This window comes from Aquarana catesbeiana, linkage group LG09, assembly GCF_042186555.1.
Source record: "Aquarana catesbeiana isolate 2022-GZ linkage group LG09, ASM4218655v1, whole genome shotgun sequence".
Taxonomy (NCBI): domain Eukaryota; kingdom Metazoa; phylum Chordata; class Amphibia; order Anura; family Ranidae; genus Aquarana; species Aquarana catesbeiana.
The window spans coordinates 190,464,042-190,477,873 of NC_133332.1; the positions used below are offsets into that span (position 1 = coordinate 190,464,042).

The window sequence follows — 13,832 nt, forward strand, 5'->3', positions numbered from 1 at the left end:
ACCCTTCAAACCAGTGTATATGGCTGACCATTGTCACAAACAGCCCTTATCCTAGATCTTAGTTGCGGTATCTGGTGTTCTCTGCAGTAACAGCACAAATGTAAAACATTCAAAGAAGTAGTTTTATTATAGGCTGACACACATTTCCTGGTAAACTTACCATTATATCTGATCCCTGCATTCAAATTCACATGAAGGATATATTTCCACCTTGAAAAAGGGACCCCTGCCATCCTTAATGTATTAGTATTTTGCGTGTCAAAATAATGACTCAAACTTTATGGTTAGAAGTTCTAGTTAATTCTCTGGACACAGCATTAATCCAAAGCTGCCTAAAAATCCAGTAAATGATTTATAATGTGTTTGTGTTTTGTATGCCTGAATTATTGGAGATGTGAGAATTATATTTAGTGTTGTTTTCTTTCTATAGGTAAATTATACATCACCTCTAGTCGCCATCCATTTCACAGAATTGGTAAAGAATACTGACATCACCATACAATGCAAAATAAACGGACAAGACATTATTAATGATCATAAAACTGACCGCTTTCTGGGCAGAATAGTGTTCACAATGAATATCCGATGATCTTTCTCCAACTGATATCTCTTTCCGGCAACTTCAGTAATGGTCTTGGCAGCCAGATCAGTCTCTACACATATTTAAAGTAAACATCGACAATATAGCTGCTTGTCAAACCTCTAGATTCACAGGTTGTTTGTTAGAAGCCTTGTGGTGGTGCAGGGGTCACAAATCCTGGTCCTAAACATAAGTTCCTCTTAACCTAAGTACTGACCTAAACAGCAGCATGTGGCCTTGATGATGTCATAACCATATACAGCACACAATAAATTTACATTTACCTGTCACAAAAAAAAGAAACAGCTCAAGATGATTTCAATGTTTTGCCTACATGGATTGTGACAGGCTGAATGTTTCAAAACAATACTAGAGATGAACAGAGATTACATTGAATAATAGTAGGATCAAATATTTTTACCTGCCATTTCTGTGCATCATATACTTCAGAACGATGAAGTGCTCCAAACCAGTGGTCAAAATCAACAGGCAACATGTCATTTGATTTCTTGGTAGCTCACTTCTTCCTTTTGCTGCCATAAAGTGTATTGTCTTAATGCAGCCACCCAACTTTCTCTCTGTTAAAGTGTTACAGTGTATTATAGAAGTATAACAAGAGTGATTGACAGGTGTGTGGAGCTGGATATATAGTAATAGATTGAGCACTAAAGAAGAAAAGTGTATTTCCAACCATATAGCAAATCCTGACTGTTTTCAAAAGGAGAGGCAAGTTAAAATTTAACTCTGGCTCCAGCACAGGGAAAGGCTAGAATATCTGTTGGATCTTACCTGCTCCCTGTGGCTCTTTTGGAGGATTTTTTTACTTCCTTTTCTATCCAAAACCCATCACAAAAAATGTAGATGGGTTCTACACCTTCCCTATTTGCTAAATTAATAGTTGTAAGTTCCTGTCTCTTGTGACATCCTTCAAATGGACAAGAAGTGAGGGAAAATCACCTTAATAAAGACACCGCCAGCTATAGAAACACAAGAGATGCTTTGATTTTTACTTAGTGTATTAAAAAAAAAACAGTCTGGTCTGATGTTGGAATTTAATTCACCAACAGTGGTGCACTTCAAAAACAGATAAAAATGAGTCAAAATAAAGTTGAATTTCCAGTTAACATTAATCAACACTTGCTTTATGTCTTTCATGATAGAAAGTTGTATCTGCAATTTTGTAAAATAATCAGACACTCAGAAGATCCTTTTCCCAGCCAACATTCACATCTATTATAAGTGCATGAATGACATCCTCTTCAAAGGAACAGAAGGTCAGCGCTATATTATTTGTGCTCTGCCACCAGAAAACAATGAGGAATCACTGTAACCTGTCCAAACAACCTGCTTTCTGTTTTGTTGGATGCTGGTCTCCTTAGAACTGTGAACATTAGTAGCCAATGACCTTCAAGGCTGTCACAGAATTATGCCAAACCTATTTATATTGTTTGACATTTTCTTTCCCTAAACTTGTGAATTCCCTTCACTGTAAATGAGACACATCACCTGCCTAGTTTCTCGTGTGTGAGGACTTGGAACATTCAAAAATTATATATATTACATATATATGTGAAGGTAAAAGAAAAGTTACAGTATTTTATTATGAAATACCCTCCCCTAAACTCAACACTGAAAATATTGTTTGGTCACATCCTCATTTAATCAAAATCAAGCTGTTTCCCTTTAGCCCTTTGAAAGTCTTAAAACTAAAGGTGGCCACAGATGGAGAGAATTTTGAACAAAAAATTCTTAGAAAAAGTGTGTGATGTCAGAGTGCACAGACCGTGCTGCAGGCGTCCGTTCTGGTACGAAATTCTCAAGCGATTACTCTGTATGTGAAAAACGTTTTATATTAAACATTTGGTTTTAATGGTAAGGCACTATGAGTCCTCTCAATCACTTTTAATGCCAAACAATCCATGAGTAGGGAGCCTGAGTTTACCTCGAGTCCCAGAGAGTGACCTGCAAGGAGCTGTGGTTTTCCAACCGAGATATCTAACATGCGCATAAGATCCCTTGGAATCTATGGGTCTGGTAAGCGGCCATCCTTTTTTTAAGGGTACGGTGGTGATGCATAAACCCTTTTAAGCATAACTACACTAAGGCACTATTTCTTAAAGGTAGCTGGCCACACCATCTTCACCTATGAACTTTTGGAACTGTAATTCTTTTGCGTTATTGAAGGACTGGATTCAATTCACAGCCACTGTATATCAATACAGCATTGTTTAAAGGATTTTTTTGTTTTCTGATTTTGCACTTATTCTCACATGGGATAAGAGGTATATATGTTACTACAAATATTTAGGGTGGGGGGGTAATGTGCTTGGTATAGGCACATATTACTGAATTTATCACTATTTATTTGATTACATAGCACTGTTATTTTTTGTGCAGTATTCGAGACAGCATACCATTATTACTTTTGCACAGAGCAGCCCTGATCCTCTTCTTCTGGGGTCCCCCGCCAGTGCTCCAAGCCCCTCCTATTTGGCAGTTGCCCCCACGGAAAGTTGCTTTCCATGGAGGCATCCGTGTGTGCTCGCTCCCGAGCCCCGCTACTGCATCCATTGACACAGACAGCAGGGCCAAGTCCAGCCCCCTGCTCCCGCATCACATTACTTGATTGACAGTAACAGGAGCCAATGGCTCCTGCTGCTATTAATCTGCACAATGAGGAGGAAAACAGCAACGGAAGCCACTGTTCTTGTGCACATCGCTGGATCGGATCGGGGTCAGGTAAGAAAAGGGGAGAGCTGCAGCACATAAGGTTTTTCACCTTAATGCATAGAATGCATTAAGGTGAAAAACCTTAAGGCTTTAGAATTACTTTAAGACTGCTAAGCTGAATGTACACCAACATTGGAAAGTATACACTAGCTCACAGCCTGCAGCCCTCCTTTATGTCCTTAAGCAACCCTTGTCTAAGAGAGCACTAATCTCTCACCTAGGTATAAAAGGTCACACCAACACCTGTGTTTTCATTTTATCATCAAATGGACAAATATCCTGCTCATATGTCTGTGAAGGTCTTCATTCAGCCAAGGTGGTGTATGGTTATGTTATACAGTGCCTTGCAAAAGTATTCACCCCCTTGGCATTTTTCGTGTTTTGTTGCCTCACAACCTGGAATTAACATGGATTGTTTGAGGATTTGCATCATTTAATTTACAGAACATGCCCACAACTTTGAAGATGTTTTTTTTTTTTTATTGTGAAGCAAACAACAAATAGGACAAAATAACAGAAAAAGTCAATGTGCATAACTATTCACCCCCCTAAAGTCAATACTTTGTAGAGCCACCTTTTGCGGCTATCACAGCTCCAGGTCGCTTTGGATAAGTCTCTATGAGCTTGCCACAACCTACCACTGGGATTTTTGCCCATTCCTCCTAGCAAAACTGCTCCAGCTCCTTCAGGTTGGATGGTTTGCGCTTGTGAACAGCAATCTTTAAGTCTGACCACAGATTTTCTATTGGATTGAGGTCTGGGCTTTGACTGGGCCATTCCAACACATTTACATGTTTCCCCTTAAACCACTCAAGTGTTGCTTTAGCAGTGCGTTTGGGGTCATTGTCCTGCTGGAAGGTGAACCTCTGTCTTAGCCTCAAATCACACTCAGAGTGGTACAGGTTTTGCTCAAGAATATCCCTGTATTTAGCACCATCCATCTTTCCCTCAACTCTGACCAGTTTCCCAGTCCCGACTGCTGAAAAACATCCCCACAGCATGATGCTGTCACTACCATGTTTCACTGTGGGGATGGTGTTCTTTGGGTGATATGATGTGTCGGGTTTGCGCCAGACATAGCGTTTTCTTTGATGACCAAAAAGTTAAATTTTAGTCTCATCAGACCAGAGCACCTTCCTCCATACATTTTGGGAGTCTCCCACATGCCTTTTCGCAAACTCAAAACGTGCCATTTTGTTTTTGCTGAAAGTAATGGCTTTCTTCTGGCCACTCTGCCATAAAGTACTCTCTGTGCTGCCTCTCTAATGCCCTCCTTGCCCGGTCTGTGAGTTTGGTGTGCGGCCATCTCTTGGCAGGTTTGCTGTTGTGCCATGTTCTTTCCCTTTGGTTATGATAGATTTGATGGTGCTCCTAGGGATCATCAAAGATTTGGATATTTTTTTATAACTTAACCCTGACTTATACTTCTCAACAACATTGTCCCTTACTTGTTTGGAGAGTTCCTTGGTCTTCATGGCAGTGTTTGGTTAGTGGTGCCTCTTGCTTAGGTTTTGCAGCCTCTGGGGCCTTTCAAAAAGGTCTGTATGTAATGACAGATCATGTGACACTTAGATTGCACAAAAGTGGACATCATTTTACTTATTTTGTAACTTCTGAAGGTAATTGGTTGCACCAGAGCTTTTTATGGGCTTCAGAACAAACGGGGTGAATACATACGCACATGCCAATTATCATTTATTTTATTTCTGAAAAATAGTTTTATGTATATATTTTTCTAATTGTATTTCACCAACTTAGACTATTGTGTTCAGATCCATCACATATAATTCAGATTAAAAAACATTGAACTAAAGGCTGTAATGTAACAAAATAGTAAAAAGCCAAGGGGATGAATACTTTTGCAAGGCACTGTAGCTATTAATAGTTGCATGAACATTACCACATTACATCAACAAGGTACTGGGCTAGGTATATCCTTTGATTATGTGTCCTTGGCATTTTTTCAAATATATTTCATTCTTATAACATATGTAGCCATGAAGTTACAGAAATATATCTAAATGTTAGATGTTCATAGTATTAAAAAAAATCAAAAAGGAACACAAATACCAAGCAAAAGATTCTTTTCCCAAATACTTTATTGTTCAACTATTGTTTCAGAATTACATAAATGTTTATTTTTTGCAATTTGAAATACAGTTTCCTTTGCCTATGGACACATGCTACTTTCCAAAAATGTAAGTTTTCATGAGACTGACATAAAATGTTTTTACTGTTTTGAAAGGCACTCTTGGACTCTCATCCTTAAACCTTTCCTCCATAGTAGAACTGTATATAACATTCTGTACATGACACCCTAATGTTCAAGCATTACTTCTATGAGTCACAGGCTTAAATAGATTTGTTAAAAAACTATAGGCAAATCATAGGAACGGGTCCATGTCTATGGAGATAAATGATGCATCACATGGAATACTATAGTTTGCATGTGGGACAGATTTGTTCAAGTAGCCCTTTACATTTTTACCCCATCGCCTTAAGTTGTTCTAGTCCACACCCCAAAATCTCTACAAATCACTATAATTACCTAGGTGTATGGTCTATGGGCTGAACTGCGCAGGGTTCAGAAGATGGACCCAGAAGCTGGCAGAGAGATGTATACAATACCGCAGTATTGGCAAGTATGGCAGTTGTATCTGCATGCATTCTGTGGCAAATATACTGTATAACCATTGTTGCTGTAGTTCATCAAAATTTTTTCCAAAGAAGCACAAAGAATAATAAAGATTATGTGTAAATAGAAGGTTTAGAGAGTAGGTGTTATCACTGTCTTACCCTAAAATGCATAATCCACCATAAAGATGGATTTAAAGATAAAGCAGGCCATAGACGGTGCAAATTTCTTTTCTGCAACCACGGGTCAGGGGAAGCCACCCCTGCCAGGAGAAGAAAGTGATTATTGCTAGTGGCTATAGCAGACACTAGCGATAATCGCAAGTGAATTCGGCAGGCTGGTTGTACCCAAGTTGATCGATCCATTAAGTCGGCCCACGCGCAATTCGAATCTTGGTCGGTTCCAGCCGAACCGGCTGAGATTCGAACCATCTAGCAAAGGCTTTGTAGTATTGTGAAGCCACTTAAAGTATCCTGTTAGGCTGGGCATAGACGGTTCTAATCTCAGCTGGTTCAGCAGAGTTTAAGGTTAAAAGGTGGGTAGATAATGGTCTACACTCCATAGCACACTTTCTCAGCCACAGAGGAGTTTAGATACCAGATTATTTTATCCGAGTGCTTAAAATGCCCTCATCCTCAGATATCTTCCACATGCAACAAATTCTACATTTCTTAAACACCATCAAAAAGAAACTGAAGATATCACCGTAAAAACTGTCTCTGATTACGGATGCATGGCAAGGGCCAGTCAGAGAGGTGGCAAATTGGTATTCTACCAGTTGATCTCCACCATTTCAAGTTACCCTACAAGCTAGCCTGGGAGACAGACTCAAAGTCAGAGAGCAATGAGGACTGGACAACATGGACTACCAGACTACATAAGGGATATCTTAATATAGCTTAGAAGTTAACTACAATGTCCCCTCCTGCTGATATTTGGTACCTTCTAGGATAGGATTGCCAAGATCTACCCTGATGCCACCCCAGCTTCTCTCCGCACGATCTATTCCATTACCAATAACATCAAGACTGCTTGCAGAGCCCTCTTGAATTAACCAGTTGTAGACATTCCCAGACACTTATCTTTTAAGCTGGCAGCAAAAATGTCCATTGCGGAAGCATGGAAATCACCAATGGTTGATATTACTATTACAAAAAAATAAGATTTCCTGGATTATGCTCATTGAAAAACTGGTAAGCATTTTAAGGGACAAAGAAGAGAGGTTAGAGAGGGTCCAAAACCCATGGTTACACTATAGGGTGGGGAAGGGGATTGTGGTGGCATGGGTCCCAGAATAGCTGGTTTTCCCTTTTTTTCTTTTCTCTTTCTTTTATTTCCTGGTTTCCACTTTTAATAATGCTGCCTCATTTGTTTGGATCTATTTGTCCTTTTCGTTCTTCTTTAGGATAATTAATGACTTACTCCTATAGCTCTGAAAATGTCAGTGTTTGGGACTGGACTTCAAGTCTGGAGCAGATCAACTACATCCAGCCTGCTTTGGCCTAACTTCTACCGCCAGGGCAACCGGCAGCTGTGCTGAGATTTGGACCCTACATGCTGAAGCTAGAATTAACTGCTTATGATGCCCAGCTAAATATACCTATTCCATACTCATGTTTTGCTAATGAAGTGTCATAAATGAAAGACTGACAGACGAATGTTTGTAAAAATGTATTTATTAAACTTATTAAAAACGATTAAAACAGAAAAGCAATATTAACAGCATGATTATAGACACAGAGGGCGGGATCTGTGTCTTTTAATGAACTCCAACAAATGGATTTTACAGTTAGTACAAAAATTGAATTTTGTTTTTAAGTCATTGTGGTTCACAGGATTCAGAGACAACTGGGACATCCAACAAAACACTTTTAATCCCACAGAATAACAACAGAACTTGGGGCTACCTGCAGCTCAAAGAGCCACCTGAACAACTTAAAGTGGTAATAAAGGGTGATGTAAATATCTACTTAACATGCACTGTTTAAGAGATATTTACTTGTGAAGCTACCGGTGACATCATCAGCACATGCGCTCTGAAGCAACGGTATACCCGTGCCATTCCTTCAGAGACCTGTGCCACAAACAGTGAATCCTGCACGCATGCAAAGGACAGGAGCCCGCAAACCCAGATGAAGACTGGGTGAAGATGGAAGCCCTGTCAGCAGTGACAGTGCACCGCTGGAGGGCTTTGATTTAACCACTTCAGACCCGGAAAATTTTACCCCCTCAATGACCAGAGCATTTTTTGCGATACGCCACTGTGTCATTTTAACTGACAATTGCGCGGTCATGCGACGCTGTACCCAAACAAAATTTACGTCCCTTTTTTCCTCACAAATAGAACTTTCTTTTGGTGGTATTTGATCACCTCTGCGGTTTCTATTTTTTGCGCTATAAACAAAAAAAAGACTTTTTTACTTTTTGCTATAATAATTATACCAAAAAAATATATAAAAAAAACAAATTTCTTCCTCAGTTTAGGTCAATATGTATTCTTCTACATATTTTTGGTAAAAAAAAAAAAAAAAAAAAAAATCGCAATAATAATATATTGATTGGCTTGCGCAAAAGTTATAGTGTCTACAAAAGAAGGGATAGATTTATGGCATTTTCATTATTCTTTTTTTTTATTATTAATGGCGGTGATCTGTTGATGACTGGGCCGCACAGCGGCGCTGATCTGCGATTTTTATCAGGACTGCGACATTGCGGCAGACAGATTGGACACTTAACACTATTTTGGAACCATTGACACTTATACAGCGATCAGAGCTAAAAATAGCCACTGATTACTGTATAAATGTCACTGGCAGGGAAGGGGTTAAACACTAGGGGGCGATCAAGGGGTTAAGTGTGTTCCCTCAGCAGGTTCTAACTGTAGGGGGGATGGGCTACCACTGACATGACAGAGATCACTGCTCCTGATCACTGGGAGCAGTAGATCCCTGTTATGTCACTAGGCAGAACAGGGAAATGCTTTGTTTACATAGGCATCTCCCCGTTCTGCCTCTCCTAGACGAGATTGCGGGCCGCCGGCGGACATCGAGTCCGCGGGACTAGCGCACGCGCCCACTATCCTGCTTTTGCGGACTGACGTACAGGTACATCAGTTTGCGCAGGAGTGCCATGCTGCCGGCGTATATCGGTGTGAGCCAGTCGGCAAGCGGTTAAGGTAAGTTTTACATAATGTACTAGTATGTAATGCATACTAGCACATTATAAAAATTGACTTGCAGGGTAAAAGTTTTTTTTTTTTAGTTTACCACCGCTTTAATGCCACTTGCAATAAGGGGTAGTGGTGGGAATGTGTTACCTTATAGTCAATGACACTCCACCTAAGGGAAAATGTCAGTGCTTCATTCCCCAGCATTAAACCTTTCCATGATAAACAGATGGGAACCAACCACTGACAATTTATGTGCTAATCCACACACACTTTAAAAACATTCTAGCTATCCTGTGAGTCCTCATACTTTGTTTCCTAAAACCCTGATAAAGGGGGTGGTGTACAGCCCTGGAACATGTTGGCTTCCTACACACAGTTTGTGTTTGGAATAAGCCTACTTTTGGACTTGAATATTATGGTGTGGCACTCCAATTGTAAATCCTCATCACAAGTGAAAGTGATGGTGGAAATGATTTGATGTGCAAAAGCTGCCTAGCTAATATTTATATGCCCCATAGTAATACCATCATCATACTGTTGGACAGCAACAACAATACAAAACCATCATTTAACCAAACCTCAGGGTCACAGCACTATTAACTTACTTTGAATTTTTAGGGGCTGTGCCTTGGCTTTGGACCAAGAAAGCACTCTGTGGATAACTGACACAGTGCACTCAGGTCTGGAAAGCACTACAAAGCAGAGCCCCGCAATCATTCAAGTCCAGCGAGGTCTGATATGGCCTCCAAAGCTATTGCTGAGGATACACTGTTCCAGGTAAATATGAATACAGAGCAGCTCAAGCAACATATAGGGGAATCTTGATTGAATAAAAAAAATGAAAAAAAAGTGATTACATTTTTCTTTGTAGAGAAAAGGTGTCCATCCTTCTTTGGACACCAGCAAAAAAAACTGAGGCATGCTGGGAGTAGGAGAGGTTATATCAGACTGATCAGTTTTTTTGTGTACCAGTGTCCAAATCCTAATGTATAACCCTAATCTTTGAACCATGTGTCCCTCAATGAATAAGAAAGAAACAATATTATACTATAACTGCAGTTGCAATTTGAACTAATCAGCTTACCCTTGCAGTCTCCGGGAAATACAAATATATAAGGTATCTTTCCTAAAGATTAGCTTCCTTTCCATCTGCAAGACCCTGCCATTGTGTCCTGGTGTACTCTGAAAAAGTTGCATTTAAATACTGGCTCGTCATCATGGCTAGGAGGTCTCTGGTGTCCAAACTACCCTCTAGTGGTTACCAGTGGCAGCATGGTCACAGCAAAGTAATGTCAGATTCAGGCCTTCTCACAGGAAAAAAGATAACCCAACATATTTGCAGGGGAAGACTATTTGGACAAGTACAATATATAAATCAATGCAAATTTGCATATACACTTTATTTTTGTTAATGAATAGTCTAAATCAGCGGTCCCCAACCTTTTTTGCACCAGGGTCCGGATTCGTCACAGTCAATTTTTCCAGGGATTGGGGAGGTGCAGGGGTGGGTGGTGATGGGATATTCTCGGAGTTGGTACTCAGCTCCTCTTCACACCACAACCCCTCTTTATAGCACAGTTCCCGCTTTAAAAAAGTCCCACAGCATCCTCAGTTCCCCTTTACATTAATGTAAGGGGGGCTTTGATGTGAAGAGGCATGCACTGTAAAGGAGCACTGCGTTATAAAGGGGATTGCACTGTAAATGGGCACTACAATGATCACAGCCCCCCCCCCCCTCCTTTCTCTAATCACAGTGCTCCCTTTCACTCTCTGCCTCCCCTGCACAGTCTTACCTTTGGCAGGGCAGAGGCAGGATTCAACCTTTGTGTCCTCTCCCACCCTGCCGACAACGTCATCCTATTAGCAGGGCAGGGGTGGGAGGGGCTGCTGATCTGGACGGAGGGCAGTAGATGCCCAAAAAATCATATTAACAAGCAGGTGATTACCCACTTGTTAATATGAGAAGACTACCGCTCTCTGTGCAGATCTCCAGCTCCTTCCACCCCCGGCCCTGCTGATAGGATGACATCGTCGGCGGGGTGGGAAAGCCAGGAAAAAGAGAAACAGGCATGGCCGCACAGCAGTAGGTGAGCGATGACCGTGGTCTGTGATAACCCTGTCTAGACCATTGTTCGACGCTTACCTTCAGCTGTGCAGCCCAGTCATCAACAGGCTATGGACTGGTACCGGTCCGCAGACCGGGGGTTGGGGACCCCTGGCCTTAATAATGTTTTTATTCCTGACTGGAGTACAGATTTTTAGGCTAAATGTTTGCTATTTAATAAGACTGAAAAACCTGTATTAAAACATTCAAAAGAAAGTACCTAAGAGTCTGTACAAATCAAAAGAAAATGTTTTATTTACATTATTTTCCATTTATATAACAGTAAAGTTGATCGTAGGAAAATTGTATTTAATAACGTTGTGCAAAATGGACACAGTACTAGATCACCCATGCAGGCAGTCAAATGTCTACTTTTATATTGCTGACCACTGTAGACCACAGACCAGTGGCTTATCGCTGGGGTATAGCACAAAGCCACACATTTTTAAAGTTGCTTATCTCCACCCATGTACGTCAACTGTCTCCAAAGGACACTATAGTTGTGTTTTAATATTAGTAGTATCACGAATGTTTTGTTTGAGTTACCAATGTGTCCTGTATTATAACTCCCCCCCCAAAAAAGTGAGGACTTCGTGCTGTGCTTTAAGTGGGGTTTTCTCTCCCTCTACCTTGATGAGACCTGTTGGCCTTGCACTGGAATCTATCCTCCTCCAATGACTGTGGAAGTATCAGTAATATAAAGATGACCACAGAAAGGCTGATCTTAGATAGGCACATCCTTCACAAGTATCCTGTTGCATATTATATCCTTTATCACACTTTTGTTCTCTTAGCAGACCCAAAAGGAAACCAGTAGCAGTGACAACTCAAACTTTTCAGTATGGTGATGTATATGGTCAAAGCCACAGACCTTTTGTCTTATTGATACACTTGTTCTATAAATTGATTGGTGTCTCTGTTACTTTAGCAATGCCTTGAATGTACAGGTATTCTCTAGTCAAAGTTTAACATTAAACCTTTAGGTGCATAAAGGAAGCATAACCTACCTGCTGAGTAGGTTACTTTTTATTTTTTGTTGGAGTAAACCAGTTCTCCCCACTTACTTTTGGATGTAATGGTTTCACATCAGCCCGAAAGTAACACCCTGAAAAACAGGCAATAACAACCTGGGAGGAAGGATTTGCAGCTATCACGTTAATATAATATGTACTAGTTTTGTATTAAAATAGCCATAAAATATAAGAAAGCAGATAAATGCTACCACAATAGGAAATGCTGTAGTCTTCCTTAGGCAAGTTCTGTGATGTATGATGAGAGATTACATGATTATGGTAAATTATTTGTGCTACATTTCATCCTATTAAGTTTTTTTTTATATTTTCTATAGAAATGGCTCATGGAACAAGATGGATTTTCATATACTTTGCATTACACGAGAATAATGCTTCCTCTTAAGTGTTCAAAAAAAGATGCACCGGTGATTTAACATTATTATGCAAACCTTCACCAAAGTCCAAAGGAGTAATGCAGGGAGTTAAACAACTGTGTATTCCACTATGCATAGAGAGAGTTTAGCAATGTACAAGAATAAATTATTTAGGTAAAAGGTACAGAAAGGAGACAGGAAAGAGCTTTGATTATACAGACTGATAGCCTGTACGGCTTTTTCTTCTTCCAATAAGGTAAGAGATAAAGACCAGGATTATGAGAAAGACAAGCACAGTCCCAACTGCAATTGGAATGAGAAAGCTCAAATCAGAGTCAGCAAAGCATTCTTCAGCTGTTGAGAAAAAGAGGAGTACAGAGTGAGAGCCGAACTATGCATCAACCTGCCATTAAAAACAGAAAGCATTTCTAATGAGCACACATTTTAAATCGTTATTGCAGTGTTTATCTTAAAGACATTTTCATAACACATTTTAAAATACATTTTATCGGTTTGCTACTTTTTTTTTTCTTCTATTAAATATAAAGATTTGTAGATTAGCTACTGAAGGGAGCAGTCACTCCCTGGGGGAGCTACATTACAGCAATAGGCCCCACCCCCTCTTCACCCTTTTGTGTAGATTCTGTCTATTCAGAACCCTGCCAGGCCTGACTGTTTACTCACAATAGTAAAAGATCAATCAGCGCTGCATGAGCTGCCTGCCAGGGCAGTGGATGTTTTCTATTAGACGGAGTTCCGTCAATATAGCCAATGCATCAAAATCTTCAAATACGTCCCTTCCGTTTATTGTAAACCATCACTAATTGGAGATTTTGATTAATTGCCGTTTTGACATAACACTCCGATACATGAACAGTTTGGTGTTTTGACAGAACAGCCGCAAAGGAGGAAAAAGTTTCTCAGCGCCTTGGAGGCGGCCATGTTGCTGGTTAGTATCGGAGCGGACTAATAATGTCCGCTCATAATATTGTGTACCGGAGTACACGCTTCCCGGTGTTCTGCAAAAACAGAAAAAAATAGGTCTCCAGTTACTGATGCTTTATCTCCAGCTACTGGTGGTTTAAAGTAACTGGAAGTAACGTAATTGGAGATCTTGACAAATTGGCTGTTTTTACAGAACCCCGGCAGATAGGTCACACAGCCCTGCAACCCTGACTGACCGTTTACTATTGTGAAGGAGTGCTGGCAGGGCTGTGTGAGCTTTAT

General features: G+C 40.3%; 2 protein-coding genes across 4 annotated transcripts in view; one reads left to right on the top strand and one right to left on the bottom strand.

The window, feature by feature from the left end:
• The window catches only part of ATP1B4 (ATPase Na+/K+ transporting family member beta 4), a 162,755-nt gene extending 159,421 nt beyond the window's left edge, over window positions 1-3,334 (top strand). The window contains exon 9 of one of the 2 annotated variants that reach the window (XM_073599446.1): window positions 431-3,334. In XM_073599446.1, the coding sequence (XP_073455547.1) occupies window positions 431-589 (159 nt within the window). In that variant the 3' untranslated portion in view covers window positions 590-3,334. The remainder of the gene's footprint in view (window positions 1-430) is intronic. The other variant, XM_073599445.1, reaches the window with a different exon arrangement.
• A 4,271-nt stretch (window positions 3,335-7,605) lies between these two features.
• LAMP2 (lysosomal associated membrane protein 2) overlaps window positions 7,606-13,832 on the bottom strand; it is a 94,805-nt gene continuing 88,578 nt past the window's right edge. For both annotated transcript variants that reach the window (XM_073599444.1, XM_073599441.1), the window contains one exon: window positions 7,606-12,959. In XM_073599444.1, coding sequence (XP_073455545.1) covers window positions 12,817-12,959 — 143 coding nt within the window. In that variant the 3' untranslated portion in view covers window positions 7,606-12,816. The remainder of the gene's footprint in view (window positions 12,960-13,832) is intronic.